The sequence below is a fragment of the Pelodiscus sinensis genome, chromosome 5 (assembly GCF_052426305.1).
Source record: "Pelodiscus sinensis isolate ZL-2025 chromosome 5, ASM5242630v1, whole genome shotgun sequence".
Lineage (NCBI taxonomy): Eukaryota > Metazoa > Chordata > Testudines > Trionychidae > Pelodiscus > Pelodiscus sinensis.
Window position 1 is genome coordinate 45040915 of NC_143056.1, and position 26780 is coordinate 45067694.

Consider the following 26780-nt stretch of genomic DNA (forward strand, 5'->3'; position numbering starts at 1 on the left):
GCAGCTGACTTGGGGATGCCTGGGGTTCTTAAGTTGAATCTGTATGGAACTGGTGTCCAGATTCAGCCTGTTGAAACTGATCAGAGGCTGATTCCAGGAAGCCCAGGGCAGAGCAACTCTGCCTCAGGCTTCCTGTAGTCAGCCACTGGTCAGTTTCAGCAGCGGCTGAATCTGGACGCCAGTTCCGACTTACATACAGATTCAACTTAAGAACAAACCTACAGTCCCTATCTTGTACGTAACCCGGGGACTGCCTGTAATTCCATCAGTAAACAAAATAATCCTGAGCTGTATTGTGCTAGGTTAGCGCCACTGCTATTGACCAATTAAAGAGCAGGATTTCCTAATGTGACTTTATATTATATTACGCCCTGAGGCAAAGAGCAGCTCCTCATATTCTCTCTGGATGGAGGCAAGAGTCTTTAGAGGAGAAACAGACACTTGGGCCAGAAGTAGGCAGGGATCCACAGGGAGATGAGCAGCAGGCAAAACTCTCAAGCAGATTGGATAGACATGCACACAGGTGAGGTACAAGGTGAACAAACAGGTCCAGGACAAGGACACAAGGGAGAATCTTGAGGTGGATGAATAGTATTAGTGTCTTTTATATGCTAAGGTACTTTAATGTGTTTGCAGTGTGGCTCTGACAGGGTTTTCGTGGTGTTGCTCAATATAAGTAAGAAATCTTCTATATATTGAGAGTCTGTTTGTCTGTTCAAGAACTGCTCCTAAATGATAAGAGCCAGGACCACCAAATTTGGTATACAGCTTCCTCTTATCATAACTTAAAGCACGGTCAGGGTTTGGTTGTGTCAGAAAAATGGGATGTGTCTAGAATGGGATTGCTTCTCATAAAACCAAACAGAAAAGAGACAGGATCACCAGGCAGGTGAAAGGAGCTGGCTGGGGCTGCCTCCCCCTCAGTTCATGAGTGCCCCAGCCCTGAGCGCATCCCCCAGATACTCTTTAGGGAAGGCAGGGACTGAAGTTTCCCCCCATTTGTACATGGACATTGCTGGCTGTTTCCCTTTGTTAAGGAGTGAGGGGAAAACACGATTGTCTGCATTCCTCACTCTAGCTGGGAAGTGTAGGGGGCAGATGACCCTGGATCTCCCCAACCAGGGAACATGTAGCCTTTCCCTGGCTTTGCCCTCTGGAGCTACAGTGGCCATGGAGAGGTGCTTCTCACCTACCCCAAGCTGCTGCAGAGAGGGAGGGCTGGGGTAGTCTTCTCTCCTCAGGGCAGACTACATACTGAATCCCTCATCCCCAATCCAACCCTTAGCCATGATTTATTTTAAATGAAGCATGTACATATTCATTTTCCAAAAAAGAAAAATTAATTGAGTTAAGTACCTTAGCAGTGCTGGGTAAATAAAGACAACTATGTTCTCCTCTGTTTGCTTTAACTAAACACATGATTAAGAATGACTGTGCAATTTCTGTACCGGTGTCTTTTCTTTGCTAATATCTTCTTTGCGTGCAGGGAGGCTTTAATCACAGAGTGGGTGGGTAATGGGAGGAGAAAGCTGCTGAATCTTGATACTTAATACTAAGTCATGCATTTCAGAGACTATGAATAATGTTGGCATATAGGCCATGTGAATATTCTGCATTTCATTCCACAAAGGAGAGGGAGTTACCTGCTCAAAGTGTAAAAATAGTTTGTCCTAATCCTGGCTGGTTTTAAGCAGAGAACATTGTACTATGAGGGGAGGATAAACAAACAACTTGCAGGCAAAAAGCCATCAGATAAGTATGAACACTGAGAGGGGGCTGAGGAACTGGGGGCATGCGTGTGTTAATATTGTTTCCCCTCTTACAGTGTAGGTGATCACTGCTGTTAGCAGTTCATGCCCTTTATCCTCCCCATATACTGATCTCTCCAAACAGCTGCCATCAGGTGGAGATGAAATTCTCTTTGTTTGTGGTACTGAATGACATTTGTGTTCTGTGCCAGGCCAGCATCCCATATGTGGATGTCAGGACAGAGAGATCCAGCTCTGAGCTACATTTACATAAGGTGTGAATTCAGCTGAGATTTGAGCTGTCAGGAAAGTCCCAGGGCTGTAAATCTGATCTAGAAGTCCAGGTGAGAGAGAAGGTTCTGTGTACAAACTCAAAATTAGGTATCCTGGTACTCCCTTTTTAAATGCTCCATTCTGATATCTGCAGTAATAGAGAGGGCCTGTAGTCTGACAGAGCAAACTGGTTAAGTGCAGTTGGCAATACTTAGTGAGAGCCCCTGTATCTAGAGTGGGAACAGCTGGGGATACCTATCTCTTGGGAAGGTGCAGTCAGGAAGGATGTTTTTTTCTTTTAAGGATAGATAGCTTCTGTGCTGGGCGGATTCCTTTAAACAGATATACAAAGGAGAAAGGTGGTGGTAACTTGTTCTTATTTCACTCTCCAGGAACTCCTGCAAATCTGTGAACGCTGATCCATACTCCAGCTGCCCCAAGGTTCCCTTGCAAGATGGCAGCTACCTGGCTTACCATCTTTCTAATGTTGGCCCTTTCCTCTATTTACTGCATTGTTTCACATCCAAGCCCAGAGATGTGGTTTCAGGATCTCTTTCCACCTAGTGTGTGCCCTATAAATGCCAACGTCAACAACTTTTATGGCATCATGTTTGATGCAGGAAGCACCGGGACCCGAATTCACATTTACACCTTTGTGCAGAAAAACCCAGGTAAGGCTGAATGACAGAATTCCAACAAATAGGGGCATTTCTCAGAGACCCAACCTGCAGGATTCTGCACCCTGATCTTATTGACTTAGGCCATGGCTGTCTTAGAGGTGCTTTTCTCCTCGTACACTATTCCAGAGTTTGGGACAACGGGGGCAGTTCTAATATCAGCTCCTCGATCCAAACTCTGGGTGGTAGGTACGCTCAGTCTGTGGTGGGGTTTCACTCCAGAACTCTTCCTAGTTAATCCATCAAAGGCTGTTGACCTAGGCACAAAAGAAAATTCTCAGTTTCCTAAAGCTTTAGTCTGGCCATCTGGGCAATTCTTTAAGAGGACTAAATCTCACACTGAGGCTAGGACGAAGTTTCACACATTTTCTTTTGTCACTTGATATGTTTCCGTGCATTGTAACTTGATGTATTTCAACAGGTGATTAATGAATTTGGAGGGCACAATGGGCACATTTTGTTAAATCATTCTCTGGCAAAGGAGGATCAGTGCATGTGTTGGAAAGGGGTGATTGTTATATTCAGGGAGATATAGGGGATGGTCGTCATGAGTGATTTTATGTGAAATTATCTGTTCCTAAGTTTGAAGGTAAGGCACAGCAGAGCTGGTGGTGGTATATGTGCTTCCATGTGCTTTTGTTTCATATGTGCAGAGCAGCCGCCAGAGCTGGAAGGGGAGATATTTGAGTCAGTAAAGCCTGGTCTTTCTGCTTATGTTGATCAGCCTGAAAAGGTAAGACTCATCTGGAATCTTCCATGTTTTCTGTGAATACGTGTTCTCATTTTAATGCTGCCTATAATTTACTTAGACTACTGAGAGCCAGGAAACTACATGTGGTGGTGGGGGGAGGGAGGGGGTGGAGAGAAAGGGGCTCAGTATATGGATCCCCTCACAGCAATCTGGGGAGCCACAAGAGCGGGAACCTGACTAGATTTGTGACATGGGGGAAGTATTGTGATAATTTAGGGGATCTGGCTGTTCCTTATGTGTCAGGTAAAAAGCAATGGTATTAGAATTCTGCGCACAGTGTGTGTCTTCCTTCCTTCCTAAGCAGTGAATGCACATTTTCCTTTGTCTTGTTCCTAAAGTATTTATAGAACTCCATCTTACTGAATTATATGTTTCTTGTAAGGTGTGACTTATTGTGTGCCTTAGTCTTTCTGATTTTTTTTGTCCCCACCTACTTGAGTTATTCTTTGATGCTTATCCATAGCAATGTGTCCATATTTCCACTTTTTGTAAGATTCCCTTTCGATTTTCAGATAATAAAAGAGCTCCTGCTGAATCTGTTCCCCTCTTAGTATTCATCCTGTCAGCTTTCTTGAACTCTGTTTTCCCTTAGTTTTCCTACCCATGAGTATTTTACCCTACGAGTTCTCTGGACTTGTTATAATTTACTTTTAAATTCTATTTCCTTATTCTGCAGCTCTCACTCCTTTCCTTAGAATCAGGAAGTTTGTCATTTCTTGATAACTTTCACATGTATTATCTTCACTTTGCTCTGACATAAGTGGTAATCGGTCCCCTGCACTTTCACCAGATTGTAAAATTCTAAGGAGTTTAAAACTGTCCAAAATGGAATGGCAAAATATTTCACAAAGAAATGGTGACCATTATCATCCCGCACTAATCATTACAATAGTTTAGGTAATAGGGAAATTAATTGGTAGCTGGCAGTCCCACGTGGGGCCAGAAGCAGTAGCTCCCTGTGTGGAAGCAATCCTGGAAGTGGCAGCAGCTCTGCTGGCCCCATGCAGGGCTGCGAACACTTCTGGCCCCAGGCAGGCTACGAACCAACAGCTCCTTGTGGAGCTGGAAGCAGCCCCTGCCCATGGCGGGGCAGAGTGCGCTCCAGCCCAGCTCTGTCAGGCAGGTAGGTTGCTCCAGCCCAGCTGGGTGGGGTAACCATCAGAAGAATCCATTACAGAGGTTCACTGCACTAAAAAGAGAGGGGTAAGGAACCCCAACTTATCTTTTCACCTAAAAAGACAAAGAAACTGAGCACTTTGTCTTTGGAGAGAGATCCTAACTATAGGGTGGTCTTGTTTGAAGAAGTGTGTATCATCAACCTTACCCAGTATCTAGGCCAGGGTTGGCCAACCTGTGCGGAGAAAAAAATTGCAGCTCCTGACAGAACCTATGACGGACAGACCTGGAACCTCTCAGGTCATCTGCTCTCACGGCCGGGCTGCTGTGAGCTGCATGCGTGCTTACGGCCTGTGCCGTTCCATTCACGGCCTGCAGCGCACTACGTCATATCCTGCACATGCAGGCCGGATTACACACAGCATCCCAGCCTGCACGTGCTAGCAGCTGGCTGCTGAGCTCAGGCAGCGGTGGCAGCCCCGGGACCTGGGCATAAGGCTAGTGGGGGAGGGAGATTGGGTTAGAGTGGGGAGGGGAGTTGTGTGGCATTGCTGGAGGGGAGGGAGTTTGGGGTGAGGGTGCGCACATCGTGCCAGCCGCTCAGTGTGCCGGCTGCTCAGCACACGTGCCCCAACGCCTGGAGGGAGATGCGCGGCTATAGTGGCGGAGGCAGCTCCAGGACCCAAGAATTAGGTTTGAGTGGGGAAAGGGGGGATGCCTGGCTCTAGTTTGGGGAAGGGGAGGGGAAGGAAGGCGGATTGGGTTTGGGGGGGGAGAGGGTGTGCATGGCATCCCAGCCCGCACATCTCAAGGCCAGCTGCTCAGCGCACACACCCTAGTGCCTGGAGGGAGACGTGTGTGGCTGTAGTATTGGCTCCACCTCTGGGACCCAAGAATTAGGTTGGGGGAGGGAGGGAAGGGGATTGGGTTAGAGGGAGTGTGTATTTGTGCCTGACTCTGGGGAAGGGGAGGAGGATTGGGTTGGGGGGGTGCCTTGTTCTGGGGAATGGGAGGGGGATTGGGTTGGGGGGGGGTGCCTGGGAGAGGGGAGGGGAAGAGCAGCCAGCGGGCTTTCTGAGACCTGGGATCCCCAGGTACTGGCCCCAGCTGTCTCTGTCCCCTCCCCCTGGCCAGACCCCCCCCACAAGTGCCCTGCCCCAGCACCCTATCCCCTGCCCCCACCAGCACAGTTGGGGCCACATTAGGGAGGCTTGAGGGGTTTTGGAGCGGTTGGTTTTTTTGCATCTCACTTGTGTGGCCCCGACTGACTTTTCTGTGGGTCAATGACCCCTGAATCAAAACAGGTTCCCCGCCCGGCTCCTAAATAAAGACAACACTGAAACATTTTGTGTTTGACATAATATTTTATTTAAAAATAAATCCTGGCCAACAAGCCCCCGGCCCCCATCTGGCCACAGCATCATAACACTCCTGCACCCTCACCAGACTCCAAACCTGAGGCTATCATACACTGGAACCCCCTGTCCTGAGCCTCTCACATCCCCAAACTCCTGCGCCCCCACATCCCCAGTCTTCTGCCACAACATTCCTGCACCATCCACACACTGCAAATCTGTGTCCTGAGCCCATCATACTCCCAGCCTCTCTGCCCTGAGCCCCTCATGCACCCCAGCCCAAACTCCTGCACCCTCACAGCCACAAGCCTGCGGCTTGCTCAGCACCCCAACCCTCCACCTGACCCCAACACTCTCCAGCCTGGAGCCCCCTCCCTGAGCCAGCATCCTCTTCTCTACTTCCCCCTGTACCCAAATTCCCTCCCAGAGCTTGCACCTCTCACTCCTTCCCAGTGAAGCGTGACGAGCCGGGGCAAAGTTGTTGAGCCAAAAAAAGGGGAGGGGGCAGGGCCGCGAAGACCCAGGGAAAAGTTGTTAACCAAAAAAAAAAAAAAAAGCTGTGCCCTTGGATGGATGTACCAGCACCTATTTTTCCCCACGATGGCACTTTTTGGGGTTTTTTGTTTGTTTGTTTTTTGCTCAAGAACTTTGGCTCTTCACATTGTCTCCATTGCTTTTGTGGCTCTTCGTCTGGAATGGGTTGTCCACCCCTGACCTAGACAATAGCTTGTTAAAGTCTTAACATTAGAAACCATGTTTTTTACTTTTGTTCGGTTGTAACCATTTTTAACTTTATTCCTTCTGATTGGTATCTCATAAACTTCTTTTCTTAATAAACGTATTTTACTTTGAATCTAAATCAACACGGTGCTGTGTTTGAATGGAAGTGATTGGTTACTCCAGTTAAAGTAAAAGGTATTTTATCTCTGCAGAGATAAAAACAAACCTCATTATTCCTCTGAATGGCCTAGGAAAGTGCAGGACATTGCAGAGCACATGACTTCGGGGAAATTCAGGTCTGTGTGGTGTTGGGATCATTTTAACTGGTGGTTAACAGGATGGTTGAAGTATAGCTGATGCAGAGCCGCTTTCCTCCTAAGGAAAGAGCCTCTTTTTATTTGTAGGGTGCAGAAACGGTGAGAGGATTGTTGGAAATGGCCAAAGGAGCTGTGCCGCCTAGTTACTGGAAGGAGACCCCAGTGGTGCTGAAAGCTACAGCTGGACTGAGGCTGCTGCCTGCGCCCAAAGCCCAGGCTCTCCTCTCCGAGGTAACATAAGAGAGATCCTCTGTGCTATTACATGGTCCTCCTTACAGCATGTTTTATAACTCTCTCTTCCAAGCTCTCTACTATAACTTAGTCCCAGCTTTGAAAAAAAGTTGTAATTCCCTAAGAGTGTATGAGAACTCTCAGAACTTAAAACCTTCCTGCTGTGGGCTGGAGACCTCCTTTCTTGATAGAGGCAGAAAGGGTGGATGGAGAGGGCCCTAGTACACAGGAGGAGGAAGAGAAAGATTGCCTAACACACATTCATGTCTTTCTTTCTTCTGGTCTGGGGAGAAAGGGAAGCTTTGCCCAGCACTCCCAGTGGAGAGCAAGGCTCCTGGTCCAGGGAATCTAACCATTTGTCCTTTCTTCAGGTGAGAGAGGTCTTTGAGGAGTCCCCTTTTCTGGTTCCAAATAACAGTGTTAGCATCATGGATGGATCTTCTGAAGGTGGGTCTTGGGAAGGAGAAAGGGGGTAAAGGCAAAAGGGAAAGAGAAGTGACTATGGAGGCAGGGGGAAGGAGAAATGCCCTTCAGGACTGAAGGAAAGAACAGAACCTTTCTGGCACAACTCAAGCTGTTTGAAAATAGGATCCTTTTGTATTCTTGAGAATTTTGACTACAAATGCAAAGAGATTCTTGAGTTAGGTAGATGACATTTGAGGCTCCAGAGCAGAAGTTTCTGTTTGTCATTGGATGAACAGTGGCTCCTGCACTGTACAATTTAAAATGAACAGCTGAGCATTTGTCCTCTGTTGCAGGTGTGAGTAAAAGCAATGCAGTATTCCTCCACAGGTTACTTGAAAGGCTTACTGCAGTTCTCAAAGTTCATTGTCCCGTGACCCCTTTCTGACAACAAAAATTACTCCATGGCCCTGGGCAGGGGTGGTGTGGAGCCCAAGTCCCTCCACTCTAGGCTAAAGCCCTCGGGATCTGGCTTCAGCCTGGGGCAGTAGAGCTCAGTTTTCAATCCCAGGCTCCAGCAAGTCTAACGTTGGCCCTGGTGACCCCATTAAAATGGGGTGATCCACAGTTTGAAAACCGCTGGCACAGTGATAAGCAGTGCAGTGTCAAATTGTAGGGAAGCTTCTCATGGCTCCACTTGGCTGGAAACAGCGAACTGGAGCCATTGGGAACTGTGGGGCTCTCTGGGTATGTCTACACTACAGAGTTTTGTCAGAAAAACAGCTGTTTTTCTGACAAAACCTGAGTTAAGACCACACTGCAATCGCATTCTTCCAAAAGTAAATTGAAAGAACAGGTTTTTTTTCCAGCATTGGTAATCCTCTTTCTATGAGGAAGAAGCCTTTTTCCAAAAGAGCTCTTTCAGAAAAAGGCATGCGTGGATGGGGAAGAGGGAGTTCTTTTGAAAGAAGAGAAAAGAGGAAAAAGCACAGGTGCCTTGCTGGCCACTCCATCCATAGTAATCACAGCTTAAATGCGAGTCCATTCAGTGTGGGTGCTATCTTTTGAAAAAGCAGATTGCTTTTTCGAAGCGCTTTTGCTGTGTAGACGCTTTCAGAAGAAGTTTTTTCGGACGATCTCTTCCCCAAAAAGATTCTTCCAAAAGAAGCCTGAAGTCTAGACATAACTTCTGTGGCTATGGACTCTAGATAAATAAAGTGGTGCGGGCCTGCAAGTGGCTTTCCCAAAGCAGGCTTATAGCTCACTTTGAGAAACACTGGCCTATGGGGTTAGAGTGTGCAGCAAATTATACTTGAGTTTGCAGCATAATATAGCTGCAAAAAAGGCCATTATAAAATTGGAGTAGGTACACAGACGTCTCCCATCACAGAATAGGGAAGTGAATAGCCCTCTTTAGCAACTCTGAAGGACAGTTACATTCTGTACTGAGCACTTCATTACTTCTTGTAGTGCGTGAATAACTGATGTTTTCGTTTGCTTTCAATTCCAAAAAGTTTATTAAAAAAATGGGCCAACCTGAAAGTTTCAGTGTATCAAAACAAAAATCATTTTAGTTCAAGTAAAAACCATTAAAATGTTTCATTTCAATGATGAGCCTTTTAAAATAAAATTAAAGAAAATTTTAAGCCCCAGTCAATTAAAATTGAATGAACAAAAGGTTTTGTTTAAAAAATGTTGAAACATATTGATTTTTTAAAATTTTTTAATTTTTTCAGAATTTTCAAAAGTTTTAATTTTGATCAAAACAATGCAGCTAATTCAACATGAATTTGAGAAATGTTTGTCAACCCAAATCTGCATTTTTTGCACGCACAGAGAAAAGGGTTGAAAAATTATATTACTATTAATATAGTGACAATTTGGGGAATTTTGAAAAGAGCAGAAAAAATAATGTAGCTGAAAGGACCTATTTATGAGGAAATACTGAAAGAACCCATGCTGGTCTAGGAGACAATAAGCATGATAAGTCTACAAGTATTTGAAGGAAGGAAATAAGTAAGTTATTAGTGCAATTAGAGGTAATGGAACATAGCCTTTGAGAATGTGCTGCAGGAAACAGTGCTATGTGCTCAGGAAGAAAGACTTATGGGGCCTAGTAGAGGCCAGTATGGCCTTCATAGGTTTTTATTTTCTAAACTGCCTCCTCAAACTACATCTCGTTCAATTGGAATCCCATCACCGATGTACACTCAGGTGCTACCCAATGCCAATACCAAGCTCAGGGTACTTCTATACTGTGGGTTTTTTCCATCTCTGCCACGTCCAGGGAGCACGTTTGCTCTTCTGCTTTTTTTGTGTGGAAGTGCAAACGTGCTCTTCCGGAAGCCCCCTCTTCCTCATTCCATGAGGAAAAAGGGATCTTCCAAAGGAGGGGGATTTTCTTAAATTTAGCCCAGTGTAGACGGGGCAAATTTCGGAAAAGCCTCATCCAAAAAAAAAAAAAGAAAACAGAAAAAGCTGTAGTGTAGACCTAGCTTCAGAGGCTAGAGCAGAAAAGGAGGAGTTGTTGATATTTTACTGGTTCTCATGACGCAGTCCAACTGTATATACAGAATTAAAATATAAAGAATATCGAGTTTTAATGTTAAGAATTTAAATGCTCAAAAGTCAGCTAATGCCAAAAGCAAATTTATGCATGATACCTTATATCCATGCCAATTTGTGTATCATTGTGACATAGGGAAAAATTCTTAGATGCACAGATGCTGAAAAACCCTCTCTCTATTACTCCTTATGACAGTACATGTCGTGCCATTTTGTTATAAGTGTAAATTAGATTGCGTAATGTTTGGGGCAGGAAACTTGTCTTTTTTGTGTATCTGAAAAGCTCATATAATGCTATACAAATGATAACTAACTTGCTGATTGTATGAGGAAATATGAGGGGCAGGAGATAGAAGCAGTTTCAGTTCTTTTTTTTTCCTCTCTCCTTTCAGGAGTTTTAGCCTGGATTACTGTGAATTTTCTAACAGGTAATTAACTCTGCTTGATTCAGTGGTAGGCCTGAACTGAATTCCGCCCCCACCCCCTCCCGATCCCCCAGGGAAAGGAGTTTGGAGTTGGCTGTCTTGTATGTTTCTCTCCCTGGTTTACCCTCTCACTCCTCTCCATTGTGGCAGCACGGAGGGGAAAGAATAGAGGAGAAACTAGAAAAAAGATGATTTTACGCACATACAATTTTTGGGTAAGTGAAGTTGGAATCAGGAGGAAAGGCCCCATATCTTTGCCACTACTATCTGCCTGTGTCTGCCAGCTCTGTGGTAATGAGTTGTGGGGAGGGGATCATCCTTTCCGTTCCCATGTTTCTGCCTGACACCAATCCAATATGTTCCAGAGACTAGCTTAGCCAAATCAGCTCCCATATAGGTCTGTGATGGATTGATGGCTGTAGGGACTTGTGGGCAGTCTCCGAGTTAAGGGTTTGTGTATTAGTGGCTATTCTGAGCAGGATGTTGTCTGCAGGGCAGCTCTATGGCCAGAACCAGCAGACAGTTGGGACACTGGACCTGGGAGGAGCCTCAACACAAATCACATTCCTGCCACGGTCTGAGGTGAGGAGTAGACGCAAGTATGTGTGCTAGGTTATCCTAACCGTGGGTAATGGTGCCCAGGCACTCACGTGTTCTTGAGACTCATTTTTTCAGCATGGGCACCTACATGGCATCTGAGATGGTCAGTCTGCATTTGTTCCTTTTAATATTGACAATTAAATTCAAATGACTGGTGCATATAAACAAATGATCCTGTTTAAGAAGGAGAAAAATGGATATAAGCCAAAGAAAAGCAGCTTGCATTGCTGTTTAGACCTAGGCTGGGAAGGCCTCACTAACATGGGTTAGATCATGGGTTAGATTTTGTACGTTACCAAAGGGAAAGGTTCCCAGGGAGGTTTCTTGCATGTTAGAAGAAATTCTCAGTGGTGTTAATCCTGGACTGTCAGTGTTTCTCCTCCAGCATGTTAGTGTATCCCTTCCTAATAGTCTATGTACTTGAGAAGAGGAAGTACTGGACAGGTTGGAGGAGATGGGACCACACATAGGGAGAAAGGGTGGAAGAGTCGGTACCCACTAGAGCAGTGGTGCGCAGCCTTTTTTCCACCGTGACCTCCATAGTTGAGCTCGGCCATTGGCGGCCGCATGGTGCGGGACTCAGATCCGGGCGGCTGGGGGCTGGGTCCAGCCGTTGGCAGTCACACGGCGCTTAGACCCGGGCGGCCGCACAGCGCAGCAACCCCCCAGGAAGATATCCGCAATCCCCTTGGGAGTCGTGACCCACAAGTTGCGCACCACTGTGCTAGAGCACACTCTCTTTCAATACCTGCAGTAGAAGCCAAGACTCTTAGTTTCACCACTTCTGTACTCTCAGCAAATACCCGTGAAACAAACTGATGTATGTGTATCATCCTTCTCTATTGCTGGGTCACAGAGAGGATGACAATTTAATATTGTAATTAGTAATTACTCTATTAGCTGAAATGGCTGATGGTGTGGTGGATCTACAGCTTCTAAACCTACTGATGGCCCATGGGGGTGTCAGTATGATGCCACTTGAAGCCATTCCTGTTTTTCTTTTCCTGTTGGCTTTTTAAGAACTAGGAAATTATACACACACAAACTAGCCTGAAAGAAGATTATTAAGGTTGCAAAGTCAAGTGCTCAGAAAAAAAGCCAGAACTAAGGTTGCCTGTGCAACCTCAATTCAAACTCTTTGTGCATCTGCATTTTTATGATGCACAAAGTCTTTTTATGATCCCATATTATTTTTTCAACACAACTTAATCAGTTTGTGAGTGTTTGATTTTGCAACCTTTTAAATTAGATTTTGTTTGTGTAATATAATTAATGACTTTAACAAATAACAATTAGGACTGTTGGTTAATTGCAATTAACTCATGCGATTACCACTCAAAAATTAATGGCTATTCAAATTAATCACAGTTTTAATCACACTTTTAAACAGTAGCTACAGCACTCAACCCTAGGTTTAAGAATCTGAAGTGCCTTTCAAAATCTGAAAGAGATGAGGTGTCTTCATGCCTTCAGAAGACTTAAAAGTGCAACATTTTGATGCAGAAACTACAAAACCAAAACACCAAAAAAAGAAAATCAACCTTCTGTTAATGGCATTTGATCCAGGGTGATGAAAAAGAACATGTGTTGGTCTGCATTGCTCTGGATTGTTATTGAGCAGAACCAGTCATCGACATGGACATGTTCTCTGGGAAGCATAAAGGGACTTAATCTTTAGCATGTTTTGCATGTAAATATCTTCTGACTGTGTCTACAACAGTGCAATGCAAACACATGGGCTGTGTCTAGACTGCATCCCTTTTCCGTAAAAGGGATGCAAATTAGACACATCACAATTGCAAATGAAGCGGGGATTTAAATCCCCCCCCGCTTCATTTGCATAAAAATGGCTGCCGCTTTTTTCTGGCTCAGAGGTTTGCCGGAAAAAAGCGCCAGTCTAGACGCGGATCTTTCGGAAAATAAAGTCTTTTCCGAAAGATCCCTTATTCCTCTAAAATTCCTTATTTTAGAGGAATAAGGGATCTTTCGGAAAAGGCTTTATTTTCCGAAAGATCCGCGTCTAGACTGGCGCTTTTTTCCGGCAAACCTCCGAGCCGGAAAAAAGCGGCAGCCATTTTTATGCAAATGAAGCGGGGGTGGGATTTAAATCCCCGCTTCATTTGCAATTGCGATGTGTCTCATTTGCATCCCTTTTATGAAAAAGGGATGCAGTCTAGACATAGCCATGTTCTTACTTTCAGGTGTGACATTGTAAACAAAGAAACAGGCAACATTATCTCCTGCAAATGTAAACACACTTGTTTGTCTTCACAATTGGCTGAACGAGAAGTAGGACTGATTGGATGTATAGGCGCTAAAGTTTGCATTGTTTTATTTTTGAATGCAGGGGCTTTTTAAACATAATTCTACATTTGTAAATTCAACTTTCATGATAAAGAGATTGCACTACAATACCCGTATTAGGTGAATTGAAATATACTATTTCTTTTCTTTTTTACAATGCAAATATTTGTAATAAAAATAAATATAAAGTGAGCACTATATACTTTATATTCCGTGCAGTAATTGAAATCAATATATTTTAAAATGTAGAAAACATCCAAAATATGTAAATACCTGGTATTCTATTATTGTTTAACAACGTGGTTAATCACAATTTTTTACTCACTTGACAACCCTAATAATAATTACGTACGTGGAAGGGGCAAAATTCAGGTTGCATGGGCTATATTAATTTTGAGGGCTGAATAGATGTAGCGTTATGGATGCTACCACAATACCAGATGCTACCACAATACCAGAATTATAAGTTATTTATAGAGGATGGATAACTCCATGTAGCTACAGAAGATGACTACAGTAAATTATCTGGATATATGTGTGAAAGTTAGCAGTGATAGTAGCACTAGGCCAGTGGTCTCCAACCTTTTTACACCCAAGATCACTTTTTAAATCTCAGAACAGGTGAAGATCTACCACTCCGCCCCTTCCTTGAAGCCCTGCCCCTTCCTTGAAGCCCCGCCCTCTCTATTCTCTTCCTGTCCATCACTTGCTATCTCCAGCCCTTACTTACACACTCTGATAAACAGTTTATTTTTAAATTATGTGATATATAAAATTAAAATCACATGTTTATAGTTATGAAATAAATGGTCTGTTTTTTATTCATGCTATTTAAATCTAAAATGAAGCATTTATAATTCTACATTTTGTGGGGACAGTTCTGTGGCTGGGGACAGAGTTCTGTGGCTGGGGAGTGGGGTGCCAGTGGAGGTAGAAGTGTCCCCTGCATCTGCCTCCTCCCAGGATTCCCCCTCCCCCCCGAGGGAAACCAGTGTGTGCGTGCCCCGGGTCTGCCCTCCTGCCCCCCATGGCGCAGGGAAGCCCCTTGCCTGCATGCCCCGGCACAGGGAAACCCCACACACGCCTGCTCCAGGGCCAACCCTCCCCCCTCCGCACATGCACTGGGAAACCCCACGCGCATCTCCCCCGGGGCTGACTCACCCCTCCTGTGCGGTGCAGGGAGCAGATGCTCCCTCCCGCAGTATACCCGGCAGAGCAGCTAGCGCACTTCCGGAATCGCCAGAAGTGGCGCTAAGCTGCAGGACTTCTGTCCATCCCCGGAAAGCCGACACTACTTCCATTTTCACTTGAGGTAGGTAGTGAGGCTTCTCGGGGGTGGGAGGGAAATGGGGGCGGGACGGACAGGACACCTCGCGATCGACTGGTCGAGGCCTCGCAATCGACTGGTCGAGGCCTCGCAATCGACAAGTCGATCACAATCGACCTGTTGGTGACTACGGCACTAGGCTTTGTTTTGTTTTTATTTTTTGATTGAGTAATAATGACTGAAATATATACTATTTACTTAAATTTTAGGAAACCTTGGAGCAAACCCCTGTGGATTTTGTGACTTCATTTGAAATGTTCAATAGCACTTACAAGCTCTACACGCACAGGTGAGGAGCAAAAAGCTGCCATCTTCACAGGAAAATCAGTCCTTTCGTAGTCTTGAGCCAACCTAGGATGTACCTTGTAATTCCATAGGCTCTGTCTAAACAGCAACATTATTTCAAAATAAACAGCGTGTCTACACTATAAGCCTTTATTTCGAAATAATGCCAAGCTGGAGGACTTCTTACTCTTACTCATGATAACCCTCATTTCACAAGGAGTAAGTGAAGTTGAAGGAAAAGTGTTCTTCCTTTGACTTCCTGCTATATAAACAGTGCCAAAAGCCAAATTAAGCTATTTCAACTTCAGCTTCACCATTGACATAGCTGAAGTTGCGTAGCTTAATTCAACTGGAGCCCTGCTGCATAAACATGTCTATAGTGAGTTGTTGAGCCCCAATCTTCCCCGATTATTTGCTTGAAAACCATAACAGAAAGGATGCAGAATCAGCATGAATGCTAGGGAAAGGGGAAATCACAGTTTGTACCTCAGACAAGTTTTATGGGTAATTAATTTGAGAGAAGAGAAGTTCTGGTACATGGGGTGGTTAAATCAAACACTTTGGGCCACTTGTAAAAGAGAAAATGTAATTCAGTTATCAAGACTCAACCTTGTCAAGGGACTGGAAATGGGATGCAGGACCTTGCATCCCAAGCCATCAGCTCCAGAATACTTTGGCTTATTAGTCACTGAAAAGCTCATTGTGTATTTCCTTTGATCAGTTTCATGCCCTTCTACTACTGTTATAGGGTAAATAGGAGCACCTCACCTACCAGCTTTAGGCTATGCAGTTTGTGTATCCGTATGTAAGGGTCTATGGTCATTCCTTCCTGTCAGTCTCAGTAGGGGGCTCTACCACAGCGCTATCCAAAAAAGGGTAAGGGGAAACTGGCACTTTCAGGTCATGCGCTCTTTCTCTCACTCTCACACACCACAGCAAAGGCAGTGTATGAGTTTCTTGTTCTGTGCAGGGCCAGGTGTCAAGTAGTCTACAAGGCCCAGTCCCTCAGGCTGTGCAGATCAACATACAGTTCTTCAAGTGCTTGATTATATCCATTCCACAGTAGATGTGTGTGCTCATCACATGCGCCATTGCCAGAAGTTTTTCCCACAACAGTATCTATAGGAGAGAAGCTCTGGCGCCCTCTGGAGTGGGGCCTGCATGGCAAAGTATAAGGGGCACCATCTGCTCCCGCCACCCTCAGTTCCTTCTTGCTGTCAGTGATGCTGCACAGAAAGTTCACTGCTCTTACAATCTATACGGTCATGAACTCCTATCTGTCTTTATGGGTACTGCTTGGAGTCATCTAATGTGAAATGGACACAGGCAAGTTCTTGAAGACTATCTATTGCTCTGCCCTCACCTGAGGGTAGACGCCCTTTAAAAAAGACAGTTACCTGTTCCCCTCTACTTCCAGTGTGGGTGGGAGTAGATAGCCTGGCTCTACTCACCGGGTGGTGGATGGTGCTTTTCCCCCTCAAACTTCCTGTCAGTCTTAACATAGGGCAATGCCTGCTCTCTACTCAGTTTCATTTCTCTCTCTTATTCATCTCTCTAAATTAAATAGCCCCAGCCATCTCAATCTCTCTTTTATGTAGACATGTGCCCAAGCCTCTTAACTCTTTTGTCACCCACTTCTGAAATGCCTATGTTGCTTCTGAGATAGGTTGAACAGAGCTGAGCCCAGGTCAAGACATACCACTGAATTATGTTAGCAACATTAAGAGTGTTTTTAAGAATTGCTTTCCTATACTTTTTGTATCCAAGTAGTTTGGTTTTTGCCCATTGCTACATTTTGTTGAACTGTCAACAGTGATGCCCATTCAGTTTTCCTGAGTGGTTTACAACTAATTTAAAATCCAGCCTATTGTGAAGAGTTAGGGTATGTCTACACTTGCTCCCTATCTCAAGATAGGGATGCAAATGTAGTGTATCGAAATTGCTAATGAAGCACAGGATTTAAATATCCTGTGCTTAATTAGCATAATCGCGTCCAGGCACCATTTTGTAATCGCATTATTGCGAAATAAAACACCCCATGTAGCAGCGTTATTTCGAGAGAAAACCCTTCTCTTGATATAACTTACTCCTCGTTGTATGTGTTTTCTCTCGAAATAACGCTGCTACACAGGGTGTTTTATTTCGCAATAATGCAATTTCAAAATGGCGCCCGGATGCAATTATGCTTATTAAGCGCGGGATATTTAAATCCCACACTTCATTAGCAATTTTGGAACATTACATTTGCATCCGTATCTTGAGATAGGGAGCAAGTGTAGACATGCCCTTAGGGATTTCAGACCAGTTCTAGTGCACAAGAGGCCATTATCATAATTAGAGACTTTGTAATAGTCTTAGCTGATATAATGAATGCCCCCAAAATTGGTGCTGCAATTTTGTTTTTCTCTCTGGCTTGTAGCCATTGTCTGTGATCATGTTTCCTATTGTTTTACATTCTTTATATCTTTACCCAAAGTATTTCTGCACTCCCCTCTTGGCCATCAAATTGTCTATCATGGGCATTATCAGGGCTCGCCAAACCGCGGTGAACCCCTCTCGCCAGCCGCACTGTCCGGTGATCTGCTCATGTGCAGATCGTTCTGCGCATGCGCAGATCGCCCAAACCCGGCTCTTCCGGATTACAATCCACTCGCCATGGGCGAGTAGTTTGGATAATTTGTTGAGCCCTGGGCATTATAGATAACTAGTCAATAGCCCATCATAAGACGGGATTTTGCAAGGAACCTGGAAATCATAAGATGAGTGTGTCTTGGTGGGGATCAAGTGTCTCCCTGCCCCACCTCTTCACCCTGCCCTCGGGTCTCTCCTCCACGTCCTATTCCCTTTCTATCTTGGTATTCTCTCCTGAGCCTCCGGTCTCTCACTCCGTCTCTCTCTCTCTCTGTCTCTCTCTCCCTCTTCCCTCCTAGTGCCTCCCCCCCTTCCTCCTGCTGCCTCCTCCCCACTCTCTCCATCTCTCTCTTTCTCTTCTTCCCCTCCTGCCTGCTTCTCTCTCTCTCTCTCTCTCTCTCCGCTCTCCTCTGCTTCCTCTCTGTCTCCTCTGCTCTCCTCTCTGTCTCTTCCGCTTTCTTTCTTTTGAATGTGGTGCCCTTTCCTGACGTCAGAGACACACGCTCGTCCAGGCCCCGCCCCCCTTCAGCTCCCGCCGTGGCGCTCAGCTGACTTCTGCATCGCTGAGCCAGGCCGCCACACAGGAGCAAGCAGCACAAACGGCTGTTTGGGCTCCGCAGTTCCCATGCAACGTGGGTCGGTGCCGCTTGAGTGCGGGGTGGATTGCCTTTGGCACTGTGGGGCAATCCTGCCCCGTCACACAGCGCTCAGTGCTCCGCTCCATCTACTGATCAATGCCACGACGCCGCTCAGAAGCAACAGAAAATGTTACAGCGTTACAGAGGCACAGGTGCCGCTCAGAGGCAACAGATAACATTACAGCGTGACAGAGCCACAGACTTTTGGATTTTATATATATGATGTTGCCCAATTTCTATTATATCCTCATTTCCTCATTGTGTACAGTTTTGGGTCGTTTGGCTTATTTACCATTCTCATTGTATTTGTTTGTAGTACTGTACTTATGTTAATGCTGCATTTTACTCAGTTCTTTTGGTACAGCAAGTCCCTATCTTTTCTCTAGTACTTTTTATTTTCAGTCTCCAAAATACATGCCAGTTTTTTTTGGGTTGCCCAAAAGCTTCTTATTCTTCTTTACCTAATTCCTGCCTAGTTTTACATTTGCACTCCATCTGTGTGCATTGTAAAACCTTGTTTTTGTACTAGTCTGTTGGCACTTGATATTTTTCTCCTGGTAGAGAGAAGTTCACCCACATGTAGAGGGAGAAAGGGGGGGGAAGGACGCACAGCAAGGGAATCTGGTTTGTGCATGCCTTAGATTTGGGGTTGGCTGTATGTGAGGCATATTAGATGAGCCAGGACAAAACTGCAATATTGTGTTTTGTTTTTTGCAGCTATCTGGGCTTTGGACTAAAAGCTGCCAGACTAGCAACACTTGGAGCTCTGGAAATGGAAGGTACAGTCAGATGAAATAGCTGTTTTAGATTTCTAAAGAAGTGGGTGAAGTTCATCTTGCACTAACTGCTCCTTTCCTATGTCTACCCTGCTTTACATTCCCTTTTTCTTCATTTCTCTGGCAGATATCTTCCCCAAAACTTTATTTCCCATTAATCGGCAATAGGCCTAGCTGTACTGCAGCTTGCAGGGCTAAGGGGGGGCCATATTCCAGAGTTCAAATTATTTCCCAATTCAGAATCAATTTATGTAGCATCTATCTTTTTAGATTCACCAAATCTTAATTTTCCCATCGGCAATCTATAAGTCTACACAGCAGGGCTAAAGCCAAAATAAGCTACACAACTTTAGCTATGTCAATTGCGTAGCTTAAGTCAAAATAGCTTATTTTGGCTTTTGGCATAAGTCTACACAGCAGGAAGTCCGAGTTAGAGCGTTCTTCTCCTGACTTCCCTTACTCCCCATAAAATGAGGGTTACAAGAGTCAGAGTAAGAAGTCCTCCAGCTCGACATTATTTCAACATTATATCGAAATAACTGCTTGCTGTGTAGATGCGAACTATGTTATTTCGGAATAACATCAGTTATTCCAAAATAATGCTGCTGTGTAGACATAGCCTAAGGCACCTTGGGTTTTCCTCACTTTCTTGTGGAGTATTGATTAGAGGGGTGACATTGGGAGGTCTCAGCCCTTCCTAACTTTCCTCTGGCTTCCTTGCAGCAGCTGATGGACAGATGTTCCGAAGTTCTTGTTTACCAAAGCGACTGGAGGCAGAGTGGCACTTTGCGGGAGTGAGATATCAGTATGGTGGCAACAGAAAAGGTATATTAAGGAGGTTTTGTTTCTGGTAGAAGCTGATTGGGTACTTTCCTTTTGTGGGCTAAGTCTCAGGCCCTAGAAAGAAAGTTTTCTTGGTTAACACCCTTTCTGTAACCCTGTTCTTTGGGAGGATGTCTGTCAGTGCCCAGGGATATGGTCATAGAGCCAGTCACAGGTCCCTTGATATGGAAATCCATTGATACAGCATAAGAAAAATTCGAAACTATCTGGCTTAGGACCTTAGGACCTAGCTGGCCTTATAGGAGTTGCCATTTCTCACTGAAAAATGCTGTAGTTCCTTGGTGGGAAGTTTTGCATTTACTTGTCCCAGTGAGGTAAAATTAGTGATAACTTTGAGAACTCATGGGGTGAGTGAAGTCCAAGAGAATTGCAGTATGGCAAACGTACCTATCTTTGAAAGGGAGCAAAATGGACCTTGCGAATTATAAACGTGTCACCCAAACATCAATACCTGGAAAGATACTGGAAAACATTATTAAATAATAAATTTGTAAGCAGCTAAAGGATAATAGAGTGATACGTAATCACCAGCATAGATTTGTCAAGAACAAATTGTGGTAACTCAATTTAATATTCTTTGACAGGATGGCTGGCCCAGGGAATAAGGGGGACACGGTATATGTGATTTATTTTAGTAAAGCATTTGATACCATTACATATGAGATGAAGATAAGCAAATTAGGGAAGTGTGATGAAATAACTATCTAAGGTGGGTGCGTCCAGATTCAGCCACTGTTGAAACTGACCAGCAGCGGCTGAATTGGACACGCCTGGGGCAGAGCAGCTGGGGTGCTGCTGGGTTGGTCCCGCAGCGCCGCTCCTCGGCTCTACTGGACCAACCCGGCAGCACCCCAGCTGCTCTGCCCCAGGTGTCCCCAAGTCAGCTGCTGCTGAAACTGATCAGCGACTGATTCCAGGAAGCCTGGGGCAGAGCAGCTCTGTCTCGGGCTTCCTGTAGTCAGCTGCTGATCAGTTTCAGCAGCGGCTGAATCGGACACACCTGGGACAGAGCAGTTGGGGTGCTGCTGGGTTGGTCCAGTAGCGCCGCACCTCGGCGCTGTGGGACCAACCCGGCAGCCCCCCAGCTGCTCTACCCCAGGCGTCGGCGAGAAAAGCCTGGTCTGCTGGGGGGGGGGGGCACACTAGCTGCGCCTCCCCCCCCAGCAGACCAGGGAGACGCGGGCGGCGGGACCGCCGAGACGCGCTGCGGTCCCGCCAGCCGTGTCCTCCACAGCTTTGCTCCGCGTCTCCCTGGTCTGCTGGGGGCCTCAGCAGACCAGGGAGACGCGGAGCGGCTTTTCTCGCCGCGGAGGACGCAGGTGGCGGGACCGCGGCGTGTCTGGGCGGTTCCACCGCCCGCGTCCTCCGCGGCGAGAAAAGCCCCGTTCGTATGTAGGGATCCGACATAAGTCGGATCCATGTAACCCGGGGACTGCCTGTACTAAGAAGGATAGCTGCTGAGATGTTATGGAAACAAACTTTTTCTCGGAGTAGGATGTCTAAAATTCTCTCTTGCCCTTTCTTGAGTCTCTCCTTCCCTTATTTCTCCTTTGGTCTCTGCTTTCTGTCTTGCTGTGTCATCAAATTGTCATTAATTCCTCTACCTCTTGATCTGTCTCTGTAAGTTCATCTTTGTGTGTATTTGCTCTGGCAGGGGAAACAGGATTTGAGCCATGCTATTCAGAAGTGTTGAAGGTCGTACAAGGGAAACTTCACCAGCCAGATGAGATTCGCAGAAACTCCTTCTATGCCTTCTCCTACTACTATGATCGGGCTGTTGACACCAACTTGATTGGTAAATCACTTTGTGGTAGAGAGCTCTTGTATGATGATGTGTATGTTTGTTAACTAGAAGAGGGAAACTAAGGCACTAAGATTACTTGGTGTGAGGGGTGGGGAGACTGTGGGGAAGATAGGCCACCTGTGTGACTTTGATGGAGGAGAAGCAGCAGCACACCCGGGGAACAAATATGGAGCTGAGTCGACAAACACGGTTTGTATTGAAGAACTTTCCCAGACCTGCATAAGAGCTGTGTGTGGCTCCACAGCCTCTCTGCCCCCCTCTCTCTCTCTCCAACAGCAGTTGGTCCAATAAAAGATATGACCCTCACCCACCTTGTCTCTGTGGGTATGTCTACACTACAAAGTTAGTTCGAACTAACGGATAATGGCAGGGAAACTCTACTGCCCCCCTCCTGGCCCCGGATCCCTTAAAGGGGCACGGGCTGGCTACGGTGCCCGTGCCAGGTGCAAGCCTGCCAGCACCCAGCCAGCAGACCCTGCACCTGGCACGGATCAAGCCACCCACCCGATGCCCCCCAGCCCTCCCCCTCTTCCCAGGACCAGGCTGGCGGCTCCCGGGAGCTTGCCCGGGACCGCAAGAGGCGGGCACCCGCCTGGGCTAGTGCAGACATCGTGGATCTCGTCCACGATGTCCGCACTAGGCACAGGAAAGTGGCCGGCTTGGGCAGGAGAGCTGCCAGCCTGGCCACCCAGGAGCAGGTGTGCAAGAGAATCAAGGGGGCCCACTGAGACCCCCGACCCTGAGCCTTACAATGGCCGTACTGGGTCAGACCAAAGGTCCATCTAGCCCAGTAGCCTGTCTGCCAACAGTGGCCAACCCTAGGGACCCTGGAGGGGATGGACCGAAGACAGTGACCAATCCATTTGTCTCGTGCCATCCCTCTCCAGCCTTCCACAAACCTTGGGCAGGGACACCACTCCTACCCCCTGGCTAATACCACTCCATGGACCCAATCTCCATGACTTGATCTCACTTCCCTTTAAACTCTGTTCCAGTTCTAGCCTTCACAGCCTCCTGCAGCAAGGAGTTCCACAGGTTGACTCTTTGCTTTGTGAAGAAGAACTTTCTGTTACTAGTTTGAAGCCTGCTACCCATTCCTTTCCTTTGGTGTCCTCTAGTCCTTCTTTATGGGAACTAATGAAGAACTTTTCTGTATGCACCCTCTCCACCCAACTCCTGCTTTTAGAGACCTCTATCCTGTCCCCCCTCCGTCTCCTCTTTTCTAAGCTGAAAAGTCCCAGTCTCTTTAGCCTCTCTTCATATGGGACCTGTTCCCAACCCCTGATCATTTTAGTTGCCCTCCCCTCTCCCAGCCCCTCTCTTCCCCTCTCCCACCTCCTTTTCCCAGTCTCCCCCAGTTTTGTTCAATAAAGACAGATTCCATTTTGGAAGACACGTTATCTTTATTTTGTACATCAAGAAGAGGAGTTAGGGAAGGGTAAGTGGAAGGAGGTGAGGGAGGAATGGGGCATGAGCCCCCGATGGGGAGGACTGGGCTGGCTCTGCGGGCTTCTGGGGGTGGAAGCTCTCCTGCAGCCTCCCAATTGCCCCCTCTCCCCAGATGGCAGCCTGCGGAAAGTGCAGCCGGGCTGATGGCCGAGTGCTGTGATGTGCCCAGTGTGGGCACTCAGGGCACTCCAAGCCAGGACTGCTTTGCAAGTGGGGCACCCCTGAGAACTGTCTGTCCGGGGTGGGGGTTGGGACCCTTTAAGCACAGCCCTCGGCTAGCCTGAGACAGCAGCTCCACGCTCTGTCCTCCTCTGATGCCCTGCCGGCACTGCTTCCGGCCATCCTTAACCCCGGTTCAGGGTCCACTTAATGTGGACATGCTAGTTCGAATTAGCAAAACGCTAATTCGAACTAGTTTTTTAGTCTGGATCCGTTAGTTCGAATTAGCTTAGTTCGAATTAACTAATTCGTACTAAGTTAGTTCGAATTAATGTTGTAGTGTAGACGTACCCTGTAATATCCTGGGACTGACACATCTACATTTACACTGCATCCAGCATCCAGTAGATAACTTGTGCTTTCTTCTGTTCCACCCTCTGCAGTTCTGTGTGTTATTTGCTACAGGATCTACCCTTTGCCTCTGAGTTATGCTCCAGCATCTATGCTTTCATTGGAAGAAAATGTTTCTAATACCTCTGATGGTGTTTTCTCATCTCTTCAGATTATGAAAAGGGAGGAGTTCTAGAAGTGAGAGACTTTGAAAGAAAAGCTAAAGAAGGTAAGTATTGTGAAACATGAAACAGTATGGGAACTGGAGGCAATGAAAATAAGTGAACTATTTCTACACAGTACAGAGGATGGAACTGATTTAAAAATAAATACAGATCAATTATTCTCTATCCCATGCTGCCCTGTCATCTATCCCTTATTAGTTAACTCATTTTTTAGGTCTTGAAGAGGAATTGAAGACTCAAAGCTCTCTGGCCTTACAGTTCAGGGAGTAGGTTTCTTTCAGAAGCATCATTGTGGCAGGAATAGATCTACTGTACTAACACAAGAAGAAATCTTTCTGGATTTCATGTCTGAGCTTAGCAGAATGATGATCCTTGTTAGTCCCGCATCCCATTGCTTTTGAACTCCTTTTTATAGCTCAGACAACCTGGACTCTCTTTGAATTCAGTTAAAGTTTACCTGGGAGGCACTTCTGCTTTTCACCCTCCCATGATGGACCATCTAGTTTTCACACCCTCTTATGAAGATATTTGAAGGGCCTAAATCAAGTGTTTCCATCTGTTCACGAATTACCACCAACTTGAGACTTGAATTTGGTGTTTACAAAGCTAATGATGGTGCAGTTTGAGTTGTCACATTGTTCGTTGCTCTGTCCATCATTGAATATGGTGTTCCTGAGAGCGACATTAGCCCAAGGAGTAAGATCCAAGACTTGCTGGCTGATCACTCCCATGTATGCTTTTCCATAAGAATAATGTGTTGAATTTTTAACTAAGGTGGGCTCTGATTGCCACTTTATCTATTAATTTATCCATAATCCTCCCCAAATCATATTTGTCACCAAAAGAGGCTAAGTTATGTGGGATGGGGTAGAATTAAAAAAAAAAAAATGAATTAGGAGTTCTTTTGACTTTCAGTTAAACTTAAGCTCCTGAGTGACTTAGATGCTTTTCAAAATGTGACTTAGGCTCATAAGTCACTTGGGTGTTTTTGAAAATGTAACTAGCTGTTCAGAGAGCATTTAACTCTTGAGACATGAGGACCTGATCTAGCACTCAAGTGAATTCAACTAAAAGACTTTCATTGACTTCATATGGGGAATTGGATCAAGCAGTAATTTAATAAGTAAAAGTCCTAGACTGTTTGTGCCCTGGAGGGACAAATCCAAGGGTCAAACAGTCTGTCTTCAGGATTATCTAAATAGATTAAAATGTGTATGCAAACATATTTTGACCTTGAGGATGTGATGACATCAGGATTTTAGACTATATTAATCTGGGTCTAATATTTTGATTGCATATCTCAAAAATTTGCCAACACAGATACATGTAAAACTCTCTCTTAGAGTTCTGGTCATAGCTCTACGCAGCTCTGTTTATTTGGCTTTTAGAGCTGATGCTCCATGAGAGCAATCATAGTGTCTTCAATTAATGCCCCTCTTGATCTCCTCTGTAGTAGGCTGTGACTGCTGCTCAGTTCCCCAGCAGCGGTGGACCACAAAGTCCATTCTTGTGGGAGAGGAGGAAAATCCATTACCAGTTCTGAGATAAAGGCCTGTATGGAATTCATACTCCCTAGTCTTTGAATTTTTACCATAGAATTTTGATTTAGCAAAAGGAATTAGGAGGTAGTAAGGGCTACTTATATTCTGGAGTTTGTAGGTATCATGTTGAAAAGGATAAGGCCCAATAGGCTCTGTTGGTTAGAAGGTTCCAAACTTGCATGCAGCCCCAGGACATACATCCATATAGGAACTCATCTTGAAGAACCACAGGTATATGATAAGTAGCCTTTCTGTCTACCATGTGATCTTTTACCCCTAAAATATCCAAGTCCACAATATGAAGGCAGGGATAGCAAGTCCTGAGTTGTAACTATGTTATTTCTGAGTTGTACCCATGTGTACAGGAGAACAACCTGAGCATTTATTATGGATTTGTTTCTTTGAAAAAGGAAGATCATGGGTTGTGGTGATTTATAAATATCCCAAGGTGCTTATAAGGTAAAAATGAGACCTGTAAAAAGAGGTCAATACAAGGAAGTGAAGGAGATTCATGTAAGCTGGTAAGGGCCTAAGTATGTGTAATGGGTCATATATTGGCTAGCAGTACATAAGCAATATAATTAAGGGCTGAGGTTGGTGTGATAAATAAGATCTTTGAATATCTCTTTTCGGAAGGAGAGCAAACAAAGCCTTTTTGGGTTACTAAATATCCTGTTCAGTTTTTGGAATGCCCCTGAATGTCCCTGATTTGGACACAGGATAAAGAAGAGATCATTGTTACTTGCCAAACGCAATCAGCATAAACAGAGAAATTCCCTGTTAAATAAGAAGAGTAATAGGTAGTGGGTTATTTTACTGTTAATAAGTAGATAAACATGTTATATGGTCTAATGTGGAATTTCATATTTGATCAAATATTAATCATATAATGAATCAGAGGGGGGTTGTTGATAAAGTAGGGATTCCTATGGGTATAAAAAGAGTGTACTAATGCTTAAGCCTTGGTCTTTGCTTGTTTGCATACAGCCAGCTCGTTCGTCTCTTACACTCCCCACCCCACCCCGAGCTGCTCCTTGGGGCTACGTCTAGACTACAAGCCTCTTTTGAAAGAGAGCATCTAGACTGCAACCACTTCTTTTGAAAAAGTGAGCCGCTTTTTTGAAAGAGAGCACTCAGCAAGTCTGGATGCTCTTTTGAAAAAGCACTGTTTGCATTCAAGAATACCTTTTTTTGAGAGAGCACTTTGGGGGAAAAAAGCGTTCTTCCTCGTAAAATGAGGTTTACTGTGGTCAAAAAAACCACCGGGT

The 26780-nt window shown here is 45.4% G+C and overlaps 1 protein-coding gene across 6 annotated transcripts in view; it reads left to right on the forward strand.

Annotated features, from left to right (window-relative positions):
* The window catches only part of ENTPD5 (ectonucleoside triphosphate diphosphohydrolase 5), a 46541-nt gene that overhangs the window by 13012 nt on the left and 6749 nt on the right, over window positions 1-26780 (forward strand). For 4 of the 6 annotated variants that reach the window (XM_075926893.2, XM_006117730.5, XM_006117732.5 and 1 more), the window contains exons 2-12: window positions 2414-2692; window positions 3352-3431; window positions 7045-7188; window positions 7560-7635; window positions 10548-10583; window positions 11074-11162; window positions 15021-15100; window positions 19083-19144; window positions 19865-19966; window positions 21639-21779; window positions 23959-24015. In XM_075926893.2, coding sequence (XP_075783008.1) covers window positions 2476-2692; window positions 3352-3431; window positions 7045-7188; window positions 7560-7635; window positions 10548-10583; window positions 11074-11162; window positions 15021-15100; window positions 19083-19144; window positions 19865-19966; window positions 21639-21779; window positions 23959-24015 — 1084 coding nt within the window. In that variant the 5' untranslated portion in view covers window positions 2414-2475. Of the gene's footprint in view, window positions 1-375; window positions 524-2413; window positions 2693-3351; window positions 3432-7044; window positions 7189-7559; window positions 7636-10547; window positions 10584-11073; window positions 11163-15020; window positions 15101-19082; window positions 19145-19864; window positions 19967-21638; window positions 21780-23958; window positions 24016-26780 lie in introns of those variants that run through there. The other 2 variants (XM_006117731.5, XM_089778440.1) reach the window with 2 other exon arrangements.